General features: G+C 40.4%; 1 protein-coding gene across 5 annotated transcripts in view; it reads left to right on the top strand.

Moving 5' to 3' along the window:
• Nucleotides 1-21,059, top strand: part of astn2 (astrotactin 2) — a 287,375-nt gene that overhangs the window by 178,195 nt on the left and 88,121 nt on the right. For 4 of the 5 annotated variants that reach the window (XM_089020242.1, XM_089020241.1, XM_089020240.1 and 1 more), the window contains 7 exons: nucleotides 2,114-2,221; nucleotides 4,015-4,161; nucleotides 7,460-7,627; nucleotides 12,834-12,918; nucleotides 13,660-13,734; nucleotides 15,680-15,817; nucleotides 20,014-20,164. In XM_089020242.1, the coding sequence (XP_088876368.1) occupies nucleotides 2,114-2,221; nucleotides 4,015-4,161; nucleotides 7,460-7,627; nucleotides 12,834-12,918; nucleotides 13,660-13,734; nucleotides 15,680-15,817; nucleotides 20,014-20,164 (872 nt within the window). The remainder of the gene's footprint in view (nucleotides 1-2,113; nucleotides 2,222-4,014; nucleotides 4,162-7,459; nucleotides 7,628-12,833; nucleotides 12,919-13,659; nucleotides 13,735-15,679; nucleotides 15,818-20,013; nucleotides 20,165-21,059) is intronic. The other variant, XM_089020239.1, reaches the window with a different exon arrangement.

The raw sequence follows: 21,059 nt of genomic DNA, 5'->3' as shown, positions 1-21,059 counted from the left end.
GCATCATCAATACATATCGTTTGTGTAATATATCTAAATAAATAAATACATTAATACACACATAAATACATCAATACATCAATACATAAATAAAAGCTTCCCTTTTTTACTGCCAGATAATCGTGCTGAGAGAATGAAAATGACTGACCACAAAAAAAAAAAACACACACACTTAAAGGCTGTGCAAGAAACGCAATGCGACGTTTGACTATTTTATGACAAACCAACAGAAACGGCAGCGGGAGTTGTGACGGCGTTCATAATAAACCCCAAATTGATTTTGATGTTCAGTGAGCTGCTAATGCACTCGGGAAATTGCTTCCCCCTTGCTAATTCACGATGGCTCTTTCACTGGGTTTTATTTTCTCCCACGTATAGTTTCATCATTACTTTTATTTGTGGCTTGGGAAGGGTTCGTTTATTAAGTGTACTCACAATGCATAGAGTCTATTTAACATTTGAACTGGCATGTCCTGATAGTGTACCGTGCACAGAATGCGGGCACTCTCATTTGTGATTTATTTATTTTTCAGTAATATCATGAAATATAATGGGAGTCATATAATGAAAGCAATGAGCACAAGCAGCCTAATTGTTTCGTTGAAGAAAAGGGAAACATGGTTGAAACATGCCTTAGAATCTTCGCTCCTTTTAGCTCGTTCTTCGAATATTTGTTGTTGTTTTTTTATTCTTCCTAGCTATTGCAATTCGGACTTAAATTATGGTGGACATTGATAGCAACTCCTCCAATCATGTAATCCACGATATGCCCATTGCTTCAAAACATAGTGACATCATAATTATATATATATATATATATATATATATATATATATATATATACAGTAAAGTCTCGTTATATCGATATTCAAGGGAGTCCGAAAAAAATATCGATATAACCGGGACTATCGATATATCCGATCCTGCGCCGAACTGCATTAAACAAAAGCCGCCAAAAGAGGCCAGCCAAGCGCCATATAAGAAACGGAGCTGGCCATTAGCTCCATTTTTTTTTGGGTGAGAGATGTTCCCCCAATGTTGCCTCAAAATGGCACATATAATTCTTTAATTATTGTAAACATGTATGCTTTAATCTTCAGAACTACAGTGTATTTGAAACATATTCATAACTGGATGTGTAACAAGAAAGCATATTATCCGAATCTGAAGCCATTGTTTGGATTCACAAGCAATGCAAGACGTCTTGGCGTGAAGTCATTTTTATTTGCATTTGAATAAAAAGTGACATCGGCTGTCCTTTAATACACAGTATGGAATGTTAATAATTTTCAAAATCATCGCGCTTCAGCAGACAAAACAAGAAACATTGTTGCAAAAAACGATTGCATTCATATACAGTACAGTGGGCATGTACATAACACAACAGGGAAACTGCAACGCTTACATCTTACTGTATTATGTATACAATTTAAAAAAGTCGTCAATCTTCTTCTGCTTCCCATTTTTACCTTTTAACACAAACACTTCAATCTCGTCTGCTACACACGAGCTAGCGTCTGAAATTGAAAATGGGTCTGCTACACGGGTGCTGGGCACGTAACCAAGTCACCTGACCAAGTCGACCAATGGCGCGACTGATGGCGTGACACGTAACCAAGACACGTGACCAAGTTGACCAATGGCGCGACCGATGGCGTGTCACGTGACAAAGTCACACGGCCAAGTCGAACAATAGCGCGACCGATGGCGGCTCATGTGACCAAGTCGACCAATGGCGTGACCGATGGCGGCTCACGTAACAAGACACGTGACCAAGTTGACCAATGGCGCGACGGATATATCGATATAAACAACAAAAATGGCCGGCGGGGGATGAAAAGGAGCACCATAATAACCGGATTATCGTAATAACCGGGTATCGTACTAAACGGTACTAATTATACATAAAAAGACTAGAAATGTGCAAGGGAAATGAAAATAGTATCGTAATAAGCGGTACTATCGATATAACCGATATCGATATAACGAGACTTTACTGTATATATATATATATATATATATTTTTTTTTTTTTTTTTTTTCATTAAACTGGAAAAAAATAGTAAGTGCTTCTGCATTTTTAACACTAAAACACTTTATCTTATCTTCTCAAGTACCCACAGGCATGTTTGGTCCTCAAGGAGAATCAGGGTCAGAGCCCGAGGACGACAATCAGACAAAGTTCTTCACTGAGCAGCACAGAGGACGACGACGCGGCAAAGGTGAGGAGCAAGCCGCCTTACGGTCGCCACAAAGTGCTCAAGACACACAGGCAAAAAGGAATTTCGAGAGAAAGCGCTTAAGCCTCAACACACATTCGCTGTCGGCGCGCACATGTACAAACACTGAAGTGTGTCCGGTTTGTGGTCGCACAGCAAATGTTTGCTAGTGTGAGTGCACATGCGTTTGTCTACTCAGTAGGCTTTTATAGTAATTGAGAGACCCCATTCGCAAGGCCGCTGACATCGCCCACACCCACAAAGGGATTAGCCGGCCCGGCACTTTCCCCACAGACTAAACACTTGATGTCCCTTCCCGGACTTGGGGCTGTGACAGACAAGTGATTCAATCACACTAATTCATTGCCCTCACATTGACTCCCATGAATTTGACCTTCAGATGTCTTGCGCTATTTCGAAACAGCGCAGGGGTGTCCTTATAACTTACATTACCCATTAAGCCTCACTATTTATTTATTTATTTATTTATTTATTTATTTATTTATTATTATTATGTGTAGTAGTATTTTAATGATGCATGGCGAGAAATACCTCACGTTGGGGGTTAGGTGGCCAAATTGTATTCCCCGTGAACCCGTGAATGGGACGGAGCTAAAGGGCAACTAAAATAACCAATTTGCAAGGGTGTCATCGAAAATAAATCTCCTCTAAAAAAGGGGGGCCTGATTGAATTTTATTTGTTTTTAACTGTTTTTTTTTAATTGCTGTCAGAAGACAGATTGGATGTTTATCTGCATCTGGGTTTGATTTTATCTCAATACATCATTATAACCTGGACGCCATCGGATGAAGAACGCCCTGTGATTTGTGAGTGATAAGAACCGATCCGGGCCATGAGTGGCGAAAACCATTAGGAATTGACCCACCCACCATCCCACCCCACATTATATATGTTTGGAGTTTATAATAATCATTTAAACAGTGCAGATTGCACATTAAAAAAAATAGGGATCATGTTCCGAAATAAATGTTAAGTATGTCTTGTAACATGACCTGCAATGCCTCACCCATAAATTTCAGCACCCATGACAAAACTTTTCTATCAGTCAAGATATGTAACTTCAACCTATTTTTTTAACACTAATATCCATTTGGATTCTATGTAGGGTGTATTTTGCAAAATAAAAGATTTAAAAAATATACACATTTAACTCATTCGCTACCAGACAATATGCAAAAATATGTCCGCTACAGTGCCAGGGTTTTTGTCATTTTACTCAAATTGCAGGACCCACAGAATATTCAGTGTTAGGACTACATACACATTAACTGCAGCATAAGAAACCTTAGTCTCTCTTCTTTCACCAGGAGAAAAAATGTGTTAACTCCTAAGTTATAAGGGTCTGGAGTTATCTGAGCTTGAAATGTGGGCATTTAAATACAGTAAAGTCTCGTTATATCGATATTCAAGGGAGTCCGAAAAAATATCGATATAACCGGGACTATCGACATATCCGATATCGATATAACGAGACTTTACTGTAGTAAGTTTAATTAAAAAAATAAAAATTGAAAAAAAAAAACACATACAATATAAAACAAGCCTTATTGCGATTCCAATTCCGATCAGCCGAAAAAGAAATTATACAGCCCATAGTATTGGCTATTCCAACAGTGTCTCTTTCCAACACTATTGGGTTTCATCATGTTTTGTTCTTTCTTCTTTCTTTTCTGTGTCAGTGTTGATGATTTCACTCATCTGTTGACGCTTTGGATCGATGCGAAATGAGCCATACCAAAACAATTTAACCTTGTTTCTCTTTGTTTACATGCAGGCCACCCACACAGCCCTCTCAACAAGGTCACCTTGACGCTGATTACCATCAGCACTTGTGTCGTCGCCATTGTCTACGCCACGCAGGATTCCTGCCCGCTTACTGTCAAGGTCACGCTCCATGTGCCTGAGCACTTTGTTGCAGATGGTAAGTACGACGTGCATTAGGCTCGATGGACAAGAAAATCACGAATCAACACACCCAACGCACCGATTCCCAACCACTGCGTCACAGCGCATTTGTCGCGCAGCATCATTAGTATCCGATTTCCCCTCCACCAGTCAGATTTATTTATTTCTTCATTTACTCACTCCTGATAAATTGTCCTTCAACAGTTTGTGCCAACGGCATTTAGCGATAGGCACGATAGTGAAATGCTCTTTCACAGAAGGTACAATTAACCCACAGGTTGGCCCGTTGCCAAACAGTCCTTTGAATAATAGAGGGTTTTCAAGCTAACCGCAATTTGGTGAATTTCCCTGAAGTAACATCTTTCTTTTAGCATGAGTACTTTGGTGCAACATTTTTTTCTTGAGCTAATGTATCGTAACTTGGCTCGATAAATATTTGGGAAGTACAGCATTTGTGTGAAAACCTTGGAGACATCAAATTCTTTCAGAGTTCTCCTTTAAGTCGGAAAATGATTTTGTTTTGCAGCGTTTCCCATTCATTCAATGCTAAGTGCCATGTGGTTTCTATTTCAAATAGGAAGTCGCCATTATTCTCTATCCTTTCAACTGTCAGTTTTTTAAGCTTTTTCAACATCATTGCCAGCATGAAACATGAGGAATCGATTCAAATGACAGATAGCCTTGAGTTGACAAATCATTGCATGTTAACTCATTCACTGACATTCCCAAATTTATTCCGGAATTGTAAAAGCATGACTTTGCGCGTCATTCCCAAATTTGTTCGAGTTTTGGTTTTACTTGTGGGGGTGCTGATGAAGCGCTGGCCAGACTTCTGGCATTTTCCCCTTCCACAAGGGGGCAGCATTTGCCTTTTGTCCATGTGAGCGCTTTGTTACAGCTTCAGCTGTTTTTAAAGCGCTATATAAATCAATAAGTATTGTTTTTTGTACTGCTGCCCCCATTTCAAGCTCAAATAACTCAAATAACTTAGTAATTAACGGTGAACTGAAGATTTATATATTCGTAAAACTCAATATTCTGCGGGTTTTGCAATTTGAGTGAAAATGACAAAAACCCTGGCACTTGAGTGGACACATTTTTGGATATTCTCTGGCAGTGAATTTGTTCATAGGATAATTTGTGGGTGAATCACCAATATCCCCTCTTGCAATAGCAAAAGAGGAAATTAGGCTTAAACATTCAAGATTACTTCTCACTAAATGTTTACATGAATGAATACATTTAATAAAAAACACGGAATAGATGTGGTTGATTTAGTTTGACAATAATTCCAACACACCTGATTGAAATGATCAGCGCATGAGCAAGCTATGAACAAGCTTGATAGCAATCTTCTTCTTTTGAATCAGGTGTGTTGCACAAAACAGGGAAGCATCTAAAATTAGCTAGATAGGGGATCTCAAGGACCGGATATTGGCATCATTGCTCTAGATAAGAAGCAAATGGATAGCTCTTTCTCTTTAATTTTAAGATAGCCACATGGACTGAAATAGTTTACCCCAAGTTAAAAAAAAGGACAACAAACCAGAAGGTGCTTTGAACATAATTTTAATTAAATTTTTAATATTGCTGTTTCATTGCAACATTTTTCTCTGCAGCTAATGCCAAGCAACACAGCAGTGTAACAGGCTGACACATGTCAGTGGGCGAGCAAAATAAATAAATCACAATACAACAAATCCAGACAAAGGTCCATGTGGAGTGTGTGTCTGTGGCAGGGTATTGTGGGTGATGGACCACAGCTCCACAGCTAGCAGCGATGTGAGCCAGCGTCTACAAATTCTTTATAGTGAGGAAATAATGACTTATGGAAGGTAGCTACCTTTTATTTCGTTGTGATTTGAAGAGAAATATATTTGTGAAAGACATTTTTGAGAAAAAGACAGGTAAAAAAAGAAACATATTGTCTTATTATTCAGTCGCCTCATGGAAAATGGCCTTAGCCAGTGTTTTTCTTCTGTATATTCTGTGTGGTACACTTACGCACATGCACACATGAATCCATGCGCTTATTCGCTTGGTTTTTAACCGCCTCTGTAACTTAGAGGTAATTGTTTATTATACCACCCTCACACAGGTTGCATCAGATAAACTTCACCAATATATAAATCTTTACCCAACACACTCCTCATACAAACATGAGCTACTGTTAAAAGAATAACACAATAATAATGCCACACTTAATTAACGGAATAATGTTTTATTTGCCTTTACTCTGCTTTTCGATTCAAGTGTGTATTTTTATTTTATTTATTTATTAATTATTTTTATTTATTTATTTATTTGAGTATCTCAGTATTTTTTGTTTGTTTGTTCATTTGTTTTTGTTTATGTATCTGCATATTTATGTATTTATTTTTACATGTTTTTTTTGCTAACATGTGTTTATTTATTTATTTGAGTATCTCAGTATGTTTTGTTTTTTGTTTGTTTGTTTTTTGTTTGTGTATCTGCATATTTATTCATTTATGTTTACATGTTTTTTATTTGCTAACGTATGTTCTTATTTATTTCTTTATTGACGGTCAAATCGCATGTGCCATTATAGTTATATAATGTCACATTTTCACAGACATGAATTTAGATGGCAGAATTTTCCCCTCCGGATGCTGTTTACATTTTTCCAGAGTACAGTGCAAATGTTCACCCATGACCGAATGTAGTGTGAGTGTGAAGGAATAATTACGACAACAAAAGTGAAGGCAACACGGCGGGCCTGTTAATGGTGTGTCAAAATGTGTCTGCCGGAATAAAAACCCAAGTCGGGAACTTTTCTTGCGCTTTTTCGATTCAAGTGAGTGCCTCCATCTGTATTCATCCGTCCGTGACTTGAAAGAGAATGTTAATGCGATCGCTGCTTTTTGTGCCCAACTATGGCACCGGAATAGGTTTTGTATTGACCTTTACGCAGTAATGTGCGCTCCCTCTGAATGCCTCTGCCGGACTCTCTTCCTTCACCGCCGACAGTCGGCAACACGTCGCTGGAAAAGGAATCTTTATGTTCGGCGCCATCCCCCCCGGCGCCCTCTTTGAAAGTAAAAGTCTTTGGCATCAATTAAGAATAATATTGTTCAGTGATCAGAGTTTAATGATTGGCCTGGGAGCAATAAGAAAGCAAGGTAACTCGGCACCGATGAACACACACTCTTTACTGCAATTATCAAGGATGTTCCATAAAATACTCATTTAAATACGGTCGGAACAAAAGGAGTGTTTCAATTTGGTGTGAAAATGAAGTCATATGATGAGTAAAACAACATCGTCCAACTTTTTTTCATGGCTTTCTTACACAGGAAGTAGTTTTGTCATGGGTATGGGCAGCTTCTTGGATGTCTCCAACTGGCTCAACCCAGCCAAGCTCATCTTGTACTACCATACTAATTCGTCAACACAGTGGGTGCAAGACTACTGTGGACAGAGGACGACCGACCCCTGTGAGCAGATTTGCAACCAGGACACAGGTTGGTGAATGCAAACGTGTGCAAACAAATCCGCCCGTGTGGTCAAGGTGAGCATCGAAAGCAAATCAAGCATGTCAAGTGCTATGATGGTTGCTAAAGTCTGAACCAAAATTTCCAATTGTCATAGGTAAAACACAATAATGGTTATTATTCTTGATTTCAGATTTGAAAACTAGTTATTCATTAATTGTGCAGTAATATGTGGAGGAGGTGACACATTGTATTGGTTTCAGCAAATTCATAACCACCCTCAACAGGAAGCCCTAACTTCTATGTGGCGTACGACAAAAACAATGAGTTTGACACTCCTAATATGGAAACATTTTGGCTTGCATGTTGACATGACGCTCCAGAATGAACATGAATTGCTGAAGAACCTCCACCCTGTTGGGTCGGAATGAAAGTCCTTTGGTTCCTAATGACCCCCTTTTCCTAGTCAAACATCTGCAAGCATATTTGCACTGACATTAAAAAGGACTTTAAGTAAAGCCACAAGTGCAGAGTGTCATGTCATCACTTGAGTGGCGTCGCTTCTGCTGGCGCTGCGTGCCCACTACATCAAGACTAAGCTCATTAGAATGGATTACATCTGTAATGTATGTGAATTAATGTCACCGTGGTCAAGGGCAACGTTGAAGGCTGATGCATAATGGATTAAAGCAACACATACTCCCATCCTTCCTTACGCATCAAGATGCCAATGATGGCGTTTGTGGATTATGCTGTGTTAAGGATCGCCTACCAATCGCCATTTGTGTATTTCCACGTACCCAGATCGGCAATCACCCTAATTCAATTTTGGAGTCGTTTACTCTATCACAGGATTAGAAGATTCTCCTTGTATGACTGCTCCTCGTCTCGCCCGGTCTCCTTGTCACTCCCAATTTACTTCCCCTTTCGTCTGTCCTCTTTGCGCGCCGAGTTTATTTGATGAGTGATTGCCCTCGAGTACGTTGAGTCTCCTTGGAAGATGTAGGGGGGAGGGATACGGAGATACGTCCTAATCTGTCCGCTAGTTAAAGGTTCTCTTCACAAAAACACTCTCTTTCCACCAATGTCCTCTACCAGCACAGCAGTGGAACATGCCGCAAAAGCACAGCAAAGTATTGTTCAAGAAATGCTGTATCTTGAGACAACATGGACAAGGGGGAGCTCTGATCAGATGGAGGTGATTTTCAGCGCTGCTAATCAAAGTGAGATTGGCTTTCCACGGGGGTGGATTTTTTTTATTTTGTCACTGGTACTTGTTTCAAGGGTACTCAGTAGACTGTGGTGGAAATTAACACTTAATTTCCACTATGAGTCTCTCTGTGAAAATTCAGGGGGTTAGCATAGCATAACCGATGTGACAGTCACTCAAATCTCATTCCAATGTACCTTGAGGCTTATAAACAATGTGTACGTTCTAACGGCAGTTCACCATCACCATTTCCAATTAAGCGGCCGCCAAATGCAATGTGTAATACAATATGAATATTTATTGTTGTAAAAATATTAATTCATTCATCTTTCTGACCGCTTCATCCTCACGAGGCGGGAGACTCCCTGAATTGGTTGCCAGCCCATCATAGAGACTTTCACAATCACACCTAGGGAGAATTTGGAGAGTTCAATCAGTCTGCCATGCAAGTTTTTGGAATGTGGGAGGAAACCGGGGCACCTGGAGAAAACCAACGCGGGTCCGTGGAGAACATACACACTCCACACAGGGAGGCCAGAGTGACATTTGAACTCACGACCACTGCACTGTGAAGCTTACGTGCTAACCACTCGACTACCGGGCCGCCCTGATGTAAAAATATGAACATGCTAATTACAAATACCATATTTTCCAGGGTATAAGGTGCACCCGAAGGCCTGGATTTTCTTGAAAAGATGACCCTGCGCCTTATACGCCGGTGCATCTTATATGTGAAGTAATCTTGAGCCACAACATATCTCGCAACTATTGACTCCATTTCCCCCCTGTAGAAGTAGCCTCTACCGTAGCGCATTATAATGTAGTGTGCCTTATATTTGGAAAACATTTACTGTATATATATAAATATTAGAACTTTTTAATTCATTGAAGGTGTGCCTTATAGTCCCGTGCACCTTATACACCGGAAAATACGGTATGTGTATACTATTTGAAGAAAGACACAATTCCCTTGTGACACGTAATTACACAATCACCCCAGAGCGGGTGCGTGCAGTTAAATGCGGGACCTCCGTTTACCCTGACGATGTCGCCTTAATAATGTGACGACTCCAGTTATCATTTTAGGAGGATGAGCCGTCCCCATTATTAGCCAATTCATTCTACCGCGTAGTAAAACGCCCTACTAAGGAAGAATATATTGCGGCATCCATCATCATAAGTATCCTCGTAAAAAGACCCGTGAACCTCCTTGCTGCCTTTGTTTTCCTAATTAAAAATGATATCTCCAACTTGCACGGCAACTGAGCGAGAAACAGAATCACCTTCTCAAAACAGGTTTAAAGGCAGATTGCAATTCACAATTATTGGTGTATCTTGACAAAAGCATGTTACAAAAACCCGGAAATGTAACAATGTTGTTTATGTGTGTGGTAAAGGGATGTTTGGATTGCAATCTAACTGTACATAAATTCTGCTTGTGGCTGATTATTCCCATTAACTCATTCGCTGCCATTCCCGAATTTATTCGGGAATTGAAGTGTGACATGAAGCGCCAATTCCAAATGTTTTGGGGTTTTGTTTTCTGCTGGTCAGACCTCTGTCAAAGACCTCTGCCATAAGGGGGCAGCATTTGCCTTTTGTCCATGTTAGCGCTTTGTTTCAGCTTCACCTTTTGTTAAAGCACTATATAAATCATTTTTTATTGGATTGTATTTTGTACATTTCAAGCTCAGATAACTCCACACCCATCGAACTATTTTTTCTGATGAAAGAAGAGTTGAATGTTGAATGTTATTTAGTCCTAAAACTCAATATTCTGTGGGTCCCTCAATTTAAGTGGAAATGATAAAAACACTGCCACTGGAGTGGGCACATTTTTGCATTTCGTCTGGCAGTTAATGAGTTAATAACATTTCATTTAAAAAATCAAGACATAAAATATTTCAAGGGATAGGATTCAAATATTGATTTGTATTTTTTTTAATTGTGAAACCCTTTTCCACGTTTTATCATTAAACAGAGCTATAAAAAACATTGGAATACTGAAATAGATTTAAGAGATAAGGAATGCACCAAAAATTAAATACAGCTTTGACAAGGTGCCTTTTTTCATTTGGCACCCACATTGTCAATCGACAGAAGACTGACACTTTGCAAGCAGCAGTTATTATTCATCCAACGTATCGCTGTCTTAGGTGCAACTATTATCTTACCTTCTCCAAACATTATTGCGGCTTATGTTGCTTATCAGCAAAGCTCCATTTACCAGACAAAGACCAATCAGAATGTTTGTTACCGCTCTTTAACAGCATCCTATATGGCTGACGCGTCTCTCCCTTGAGTGAGCGGCAAGCCTATAAACTTCGCCGGTAAATTATTAAACAACAGGTGATAAAATATGAATGGTGTCGCCGCCGTGGCCATTATGCATTTTTCCACTATTGTACCTCCAAAAGAGGGCCGAGCAAGCGCTGTTTATTTCGAGAACAGTTCAGGGTTTGTTGTAAGACTCCACAAATGTCACCATCAATCCTATGTACCATATTTTTTATTAACAGGTGGTGTGACGTAAAACATGACACATATGTTTGTGTGTGTGTGTGTGTGTGTGTGTATATATATATATATATATATATATATATATATATATATATATCCTGGCCTCAGCCCTCATGGGTGGTGTCTGTCCCCCATTTTTTTAGCTCGGGTGTAAGATGCTGGCAGGGAAAGCCTACATGGAGCGCCATAACCAGGTGGCTGGCATAGTCTACCGAAACATCTGTGCGGAGTATGGACTGGAAACCCCAAGGTCAAAATGGGGAAACACCTCCCAAGGTAGTAGAGAATGACCGAGCAAAGATCCTATGGGACTTCGAGATACAGACTGACAAGATGGTAATGGCCAACCAACCAGATATCGTGGTCCTAGATAAGGGCAAAGTAAAGCCGTTGTCATGGATGTAGCGGTCCCGAGTGATGGAAACATCAGAAAGAAGGAACATGAGAAAATCGAGAAATACCAAGGGCTCAGAGAGGAGCTGGAGAGAGCCTGGAAGGTAAAGGTGACAGTCGTGCCTGTGGTGGTCGGAGCACTCGGGGCAGTGACCCCCAAACTCGATGAGTGGTTGCAACAGATCCCGGGAACAACATCGGATATCTCGATCTAGAAAAGCGCAGTGCTGGGAACGGCACGGATACTGCGCAGAACCCTCAAGCTTCCTGGCCTCTGGTAGAGGACCCGAGCTAAAATGGGGGACAGACACCACCCATGGTGGGTAAGACGAGGATTTTATATATATATATATATATATATATATATATATATATATATATATAGAGAGGGCTGGCCTAAAGGACAGCACAGAGGCACTCATCCTGGCTGCCCAAGAGCAGGCCCTGAACACCAGAGCCATAGAGGCAGGGATATACCACACCAGACAAGACCCAAGGTGTAGGTTGTGCAAAGAGGCACCTGAGACAATCCAACACGTAACTGCAGGGTGTAAGATGCTGGCAGGGAAAGCCTACATGGAGCGCCATAACCAGGTGGCTGGCATAGTCTACCGAAACATCTGTGCGGAGTATGGACTGGAAACCCCAAGGTCAAAATGGGAAACACCCCCAAGGTGGTGGAGAATGACCGAGCAAAAATCATGTGGGACTTCCAGATACAGACTGACAAGATGGTAATGGCCAACCAACCAGATATCGTGGTCATAGATAAAGGGGAAAGGAAAGCCGTTGTCGTGGATGTAGCGGTCCCGAGTGATGGGAACATCAGAAAGAAGGAACATGAGAAAATCGAGAAATACCAAGGGCTCAGAGAGGAGCTGGATTTTATTCCAAAGGGGCGGTAATGGATTCATTGATACGAGAAAAGCCAATACACTCATGCTGTATTTGAATCCGTCATAATTGGCTAATATTACATATTTCGCCGTATATCAAATCTTTCTGTTCTGTAAAAGTGAAGTCGGAAAATGAGGTTTTCCTTTTCAAAATGGAAATATATTCATCTGCTCACAATCAACAAATAGCTCCCACCTCTTTTTCTTTCCGTCTCAGGAGAATGCAGCTGTCACGACGGCTATTCCCTGGATCTTGTCCATAAACACCTATGCGTTCACAGTAACTGGGGTCAGAATGAAGGGTAAGCACCGCCTGCACATGAAAATGTATCTCATGACCTTATGTACAGGTTCTTATCTCCCTCCATCAAAAAATAAATAAATAAAAAATAAAATTGGGGTGGCCATGTCATTGATTAATTATGAATTAGTTGGGCTTGAGTCGTTTTTCACAGTCTTGCGCTTTCTCACTGCTGTTAATGTTCCATGACACAGAGAACCTCAGCTGTGCCATCAAAAGTTTCATTGTCAGTCAATAAGCAGTAAGCTCCCAATGCCTTTTGGAGCACCGTGTCTGTTTTTTTGTTTTATTCTTATGATGATCATTATTATTATTGTTTCTCTTTCAAAGGCTTCAACAGGGTGAAAACCCTATGACAATCAATAACTCTTGCAAAAGTTCTTGAAATGTGCTTCTGCTGGAAAGCGGGCACAAACCCAGCAGGCATTAAAAAGGGAGGGTGGGGGACAACAAAGTCAAATGAGCCATGCAGCCCACTGCAGCCATGTTTCATGTTTCACATTGCCGTTCACCTTTGCCTGCCGTCCGCTGGATCTCATCCAGCCACGATCCCAGTTCCCATTCGCCGTTTTGTCAGATGGCCGGTGACAGACGGTCATTTTAGCCATGCGCAAACACAGCTTTTAATATGTCAGTTTTATTTGGGTACCATCGAACGTATTCCATCTGCTACACTAAATTTTGTACTTGCATTGTAAGTGAGCAGCTATGTGATGACATCACTTCTTCTCCTTCTAAAAAGGCCTTGGCCATACGCTAACCTTGAGAAAGGTTACGACCTGGTTACAGGCGAACAAGCCCCGGAGAGAATCTTCAGGTGAGTTGAGAATCGACTCCTGACTGCATGACCCCCATTGACCGTCTTGCCAATAAGAAATAAATATTTTGGGCGGGGTGGGAATGGTGATGGTGAGGGAGATGGAGCATAAAGATGCCTTCGGAGGAACACACACAGCTGGCTGGACACGATAATGCACTTCTTGCTGAGGTCTAGTCCAACCACCACCATGGGCCTGCTGAAGTCGATTAGAAGGGTTACACGAGAATGGATTTTGATGACCGTCCCTTCCTTTTCCAAATGAATACATACATACATACATACATACATACATACATACATACATACATACATAAATACAGGAATACAGGAATACATAGTATATATATATATATATATATATATATATATATATATATATATATATATATATATATATATATATATATATATATATATATATTTATGTATTCATCCATTTATGTATTCATATTCATCTATTTTTATTGCACTTCACCCCGTTTTCGCTCGACATGCATTGCTAGACAGAAAACATTAAAAAAAATATATATATATATAAACACAAAATTGGATCACAGATTCAAACAATTTCTGATCAATGAAGTTATTGATTAAGAGGCGTAGACCAGTGTTTTTGTCTGTGTTGTAGATGTCGGGTAAAGACGAGGGCGGAGAAGTCCGCCTTGCTCTTCACTTCCAAGGCAATTGAAAAAAAAAAAAAAAAAAAAGAGTTTCATCTCAGCAGGGGATTTGGCTTCACACACACACGACGCTTTGGGAAACACCGCGAGGTTGAGCGAGCGCAATAGTGTCACCATGGAAAATTTACCGGGAAATATTTCTTAGTCTGCTACGGCGAGATAGTTTTCCCAATGTGAGTGAGTCAGTGGATTTGGCATCTAAGAAGATGTTTTTGGCATTTGGAGCATATTTGATGCTGTGCGTTCTGATAAGGGCGTGTGATAATGTGGCTCTGACCTGAGAAGATTTTCATTAATTATATCCACCAAGGTTTTGCATGAGTGCATGTCAGCTGAGGGTTTTTTTCTTCTGCACCTTTTGAGTGTTTATTTACCACCTGCTGATACACATCAAACAGCCCACATATGGCTTTAATGCTAGACAAGTGACAAAACATCCTCGAAACAGACTTCATCGTCCATTGCTGATTTTTCATGCCCCCTTTTTTTCAAAGCCAGTCAATACCTACCCAAGCGTAAAGGCAAAACCTTGAATACCCACAGGAAGTCATAACTTTCCCAAATGCAACCATTGCTTAGCAGTAGAAACTGTCACCCCAACACTCTGAAAGCGCTAAGGCGTCACTCGAACTTTGAGACGACTGCATGTCATTGTCCGTCTTCTGTTAACTTATTCACTGTCAGGCAAAAATGTGTCCACTCCAGTGCAGGGTTTTTGCCATTTTCACTCAAATTCCGGGACCCACAGAATATTGAGTTTTAGGACTATATAAACACAATTGAATACAGCGTAAGAAACCTTACATTATCTTATTTCATCAGAAAACAATAATTAATTCATACGTTATATATGTCTGTAGTTATCTGAGCTTGACTGAGGGTGACTGCACAAAAGGCAAATGCTGCCACCTTGTGGAAGGAAATAAACATTGCCAGAGTTCTGACCAGCACTTTATTGGCACCCCTCACAAGAAAAACATAACCGGAAAATTTGGGAATGTCACTCCACATCATGTTTTAAATTGTCGAATATATTTGGGGATGGCAGTGAATGAGGTAACAATGTTCGAGGTTGAGGTATGTTGAGGGTCGATATGTCTCGATCATACTTAAATTTGTCAAATAATTAAACTTTTTCACCATATCGTCAGGTTTCTGTCTTTTCCCGTAAGACAAAGGACATGTTGCATGTTCGTGTTTGATTATTTTTTTTCTTTTCTTTTTTTGCTTGAAATGTTCGTCTCATGATTGTGCTAACGCAGATCACTCTATAGTCTGGGCCAAGGCTTATGGCTGCCTGTCAGCAAGAGCTTTGTGGTGCCGCCAGTGGAACTGTCCATCAATCCCATCGCCAGCTGTAAGACAGACGTGCTGGTGACCGAAGATCCCGGAGAGGTCAGGTAAGTGTAATTTGTCATCATCGTAGACCGTTCGTCACCAACATTAATGCATTCAGACAGTGTTTCTAAATTACACGAAGATGTTGAAAATAGTTGAACAAATTGCTTTGAGGGTGGCCCAACATTGTATACCTCAATAGAGTTTTGTTTTTATGCTATACATCCATCTTTCCATTTTCTAATCTGTCCATGCCCAAGAGGTTCGCTGACAAACATGCAAACTACATGCAAACTCCACACAGGCCAGAATTCAACCCTGCACCACTGCCACTTTAAGGTGAATGTGTTTATCAGTCTACCACTATGGCAGGATTCGTCTCGGCATATGGTGATGTGCATACAAACTTCTTCAAAATTGTTCAATATAACCTCTTGAGTCAAGATTTCCCTCTCCAGATATAAGCATCTGTTAAATTCTGACCTTTTGTGAACTTTGCAAGCAAAAACCAGCATAAATATGGATTGGATTTAGAAAAGTCAACTGCTATGGAAGAAAGAATAGCTGTAACAATAACAAATATTTATTGACCTAAGGTAAATTGCAGATGAAATTAAAATTGGACTGGATCTATTACCCAGTTTAAATCTCACTGTACATTAGATATCCATACATTTGTAAAACATGAGTAAATATTTGTCATGGGCTGGACAAGACACATTTCGTTCTTAATCATGACTTTTTTTTCTTGGAGTTCTGTCTCACCTATATACTTCCTGCAAAAGTCAACTAGAATAAGAGACATGATGTTATGAATTTCATACAAAAAAAGCCATCATTCGAAAAAGATTTGCAATCATTACACAACATTTTTTTTTTTTAATGACATATTGAAAGCCCACTTCAGGTAGCAGCAGTTTTTGATTCGTTCCAGTAACATAGGAAATCTGTCAGACTGCTATGAATAATGCAATTGTTTCTCATTAGCCAAAGTACGTATGTCCTGCGAGAGCATTTCCATTTTGGGGCTACGCATTCAAATGAACAGCATCGGCAAATGATCGACACTTTAAAAGAAGCGGGTAAAAGTTACCAATTCTGTATCCAACGAATGTTTAAAGGTTTGCAAGGTCATTTTAATCCGCCATCCACCACTGTTGCAAATATTCTGCTTACCTGAGGTAATGACAGCAAATGATAATCAGTTACTTTCTCATGTTTTTCCATTTTTTGTGGGGGAGGGGAGACACACCTGTTCTTCATTTTTTTTTTTTTTTTTTCTTCGAACACCTCAAGTCACTTGAAAGAGATACGAAAGAGTAGCCAAAGCTGACTGGTGTCGTTTGATGAATGACTTCACTCGGTGCGATCAAGCCAGACATGAAAATGTGCCATTAGTCAATGTGAGTGACACCAGAAACCAATACATAAATCTTAGCCGCCGGATCGCAAAAATGTGCACACTTTGATTTTATCACTGCAATCTCACTGCTGTTTTTCATCTGCTGCGTTTACCTTCAATGCCTGTGAGATTTGTTTTGTTGTTGTTGTTAACGAAAATGTGCAATATTCAACACCAGTCAGCATATTTGCGAGGGGCATTAATCAAGTGCACAGGGGCACACCAATAACACACTATGTAATCATGCCGTCACACTAAGTTTGGGCAATATCGCCCCGCTCGTTCATCATGTGCACAAGTGAAAAGTCACGTACAGAGATTTATCCCTGTAGTACGTTAGTCACTGTTTAGATGCTCTTAATATGATTTGAGGTCAGCTGATTTTCAATGGGATTGATTTCACTTTGTCTGCCATGACACCAGCAAGTGTCATGATCTGGTTGGCGACCAACGGGCGGTGCTGTCGGCCCCGCCTGCACCTGCGCACGTGCTGGTCGTCCCAATCAGTGGCGGACTGCCACGTTCGGATTGGCGACCAACGGGTAGCGCTGTCAGCCCTGCCTGCTGCCTCGCAGGTGCTGGTCGTTCCCAATCAGTGACAGTTAAAAGGGCTCCCGGCACGACCATTTGGCGTCGGGTCATTGTATGCAATTGTGAATGTATTTTAATTGTCGGCCCTTATTTAGCTTACAGATTTATTGGGACGCTTTAGGTATTGGATAATATGATATGATCACAAAATAACACCCAAGTGAAGATTTGCAATATTTTCAATGTATCTTGAAATGCATCTCTCTTCGACTCACTATGCAGAAATACCATTAGCATGCGCCTCACAGCGGAGCCAAAATCATTATTTGTTGGCCTGCCGCACCTTCCCTACCCTGCGTTTTTCCTCTATATTAAGGAGTCATTTGTCAGCACTTGAAGGTACTGGCAGAAAGAATTGATGTCACATACAGGCTTTTTGAATTTGCAAGGATTGAGAAGCTACACAAAAATGACAAGTTGGAATAGCAACAAATGCTGAGGATGCATGCCCGTTGCTGTGTTGGTTTATCATAAATTATTTGTTTACTGTGCTATATGCATAAACCAACCCAGAAAAGTAGCAAGAGGTTTTTAGGTCATTTTGTAAAAATAAATGCAAGTAAATCATGAATTGCACTATGTGTACAGGATTAAGGACACAAAAGAGTTTGAAAACATAACTTTGCAGGATGCACCCTTCCTGCTTCTAGTTTTTTTTTTTGTTTTGTTTTTTTGAAACAGCACATACAGTTGAGGTTTGGGGTGGACAGAGTGCATGTCTGAAAGTAATGAGATGTTATGGGTGAAAATTGGAGAGTAGTTGAAGATTGAATTCAGGCTTTGCATGTTTGATTCAAATGTAGAGAAAAATACTCCATTACAGCATTGAGGTACAATATTTATATTCAGTGACTTCCCACCACTGTCTTGTTGTAATTACTCATCATACTATAGTTTGCCAAACTGTAAGTTTGCAAACTCTTTTGAAGCAAATATGTTGACAAGCAGAGGATATTTCCTTTTATGGCTTCACCGCTTTGGACAAATGAATCAGTAAAGAAATACGACAGAAGACCGTGAAATATTTCTGACTCAGCAATATGCCCGTCTCGCCATCATTTACGAGGTTGTAGATGTTTATAGTCAAGTCACTCTACGGACACCCAAAGGTCTCTGTTGCACAATTACTTGCTGTTTCTTTAAAACATGAAACATACAGTGGTCGCGAACTTTGTCGTCCAGTCTGAGAGGAACCCGGCGATGACCGAGCATACGGACAGTTGTGGAGAATACTCAAGTAGAGCCTGACAGTCACTGATGTTTTCTCGCGGATAATTTACCAACAAAAAAAAAAAACTGTCGGTGTCATTGGTTCTTCCGTTTGTTCCTGGAGACTGTTTCACCTGGCAAGCACAGCGCGGCAGCGGTTAGCAATGTAGCCTCTTGAGAAAAAAATTGACGCTTCCGTCCTAGTTACATTGAGTGAGCATATGTGCGGTCTCTGCTCCTTTTCAGCTGTTTCAATAAACCTAACGATCAAAACTATCACAGCAAGTTGCAGACCGCATTGTTTGGTTTGTTTAAAATGAATGAATGTTCTATGACCGGTCATTCCAGAGAGAGGGACCAGCAACGGAAAAGGCTTAATCCTCTCTGAGCCTCCGTTTAGTTCTTGGTACTTCCAATGTCTGGTCAACAGACCTGAGGCACATGGAAAATGTGTAGGGGCGGATGGGCAAGGAGAGGTACGGCGAAATATTTGAAAACAAATAATAGGGTCTTGAAAAAATGTCTGTGTAAGCTCTCAGTCGTACAGGAGTGGTCCATTGATGAAAAGGTTTCTTCAGCCGTCATCTGTACTTCTTTGAAGGTGTCGGACGTTGTCGTCAGCGAACAAAAATTTTGCTGGTAGCTATGGCCCTATATATATTATACCTTGAAAAAATATGTTTTAAACGTATGAGGAGCAAGTGAATGGATACCAGAGTAGGAGTTATGTGCTCCCTCTTATGAGTATCAGTCAAGAGATGTGCCAAGACAGATGGCTGTGTTGTCATTTCAATAGACACCTGACTGACGAGTGTGTGGGCCACTTTCTTTGTGATTGCATTGCTTATTATAACTCTCAGAAAAAAAAAAAAACTTTTTTTTCATTAAACAAGGGTGCATGACACATATCTTAATTACACAGACAACTGCAAGGTTATCAGAAAGCGCTATCCGGACGTGATGGTTATGTTTAGCTGGTGAATCATTTGTCATTCATGCTTAGAAAACAAAGCATCTGATTGTTTTTTTTCTCCTCCTTTAAAAAAAATATTCTAGGGATGAAGCTATGATGTCCACATATTTTGAGACCGTTGAGGACTTGCTGGCATCTTTTGGGCCTGTCCGTGACTGCTCCAAAGACAACGGCGGTTGCAAGAAGAATTTCAAGTGCGTGTCAGACCGACAGTTGGATTCATCTGGCTGCATGGTAAGCATGCAACAATTTTCACATGCCTATTATCGTGACCATTTCAAGTCTAAAAAAATATGTGATGTTTACACGGTGTTGTTTTCCACAGACAGCTAGTACAAGAAAACTTAGAACTCCTATATTTGTCCCTGTGCCTTTGTGATTTAGCTCCTGACTGCTAGCTCACTAAAATAGTTTGGTACAATCATGGTGGTGGTGGTTCACAATTGCCCTTGGATTGACTGACGACCCGTCCTTGGATTTAACGTGCTTATGTTGCAATTACCGTCGCTTAAAGTTGGAGGTAGCCTTTGAAGGGTATGTGGGGCAAACCTGAAATAGCAAGTCATGGATTGATGGAGAAAGTTAGACCTTCATTGTCAACATGCATCTGAATCACAGATCTTAAGGACCGGCAGGGAGCCTCTGGCAGACATAACAAACACGGTGAAAACATGAGGTTACAGGTTCAGATGATTGACAGCTCTCTACAAACATAATTCAGGAATGGAAGAAAAGCATTAAATACTTAACACTGTCAGGTTCCAATCTCAAGTTCACAGAGTTTTGAAAGGTTACGGTTAAATACAAGCAGACAAAAGGACATACCTCGGCAAGGTGAATAAAAAGAAGAAAAAAAAGAAAAATCCTTCCATCTTCAAGGATTAACTCAAAATCAGATAGATACTGTATTATTATTCCACCCCCCCCCCCCCTTCTTTCTCACATTTTCCACAAATTCATTTCCGTGGGTGTTATTTCAACCACTCTCATCAAACCGTGTATGAGCTGTGCAGAGCTGTGATACAGCGCGGACTGGGCTTGAAATCCATTATGGGAGTCCTTCAAGGCTGTCCGCAGCACTTAAGGCATTTGGAATCCATTTGCAGGGAATCAAATTCTGGTTGGAGTT

Source organism: Hippocampus bargibanti, linkage group LG18 (assembly GCF_051943395.1).
Source record: "Hippocampus bargibanti isolate YZ-2025 linkage group LG18, ASM5194339v1, whole genome shotgun sequence".
NCBI classification, from domain to species: domain Eukaryota; kingdom Metazoa; phylum Chordata; class Actinopteri; order Syngnathiformes; family Syngnathidae; genus Hippocampus; species Hippocampus bargibanti.
The sequence above is the reverse complement of the archived record's forward strand: the minus strand, read 5'-3'. Positions and strand labels throughout refer to the sequence as shown.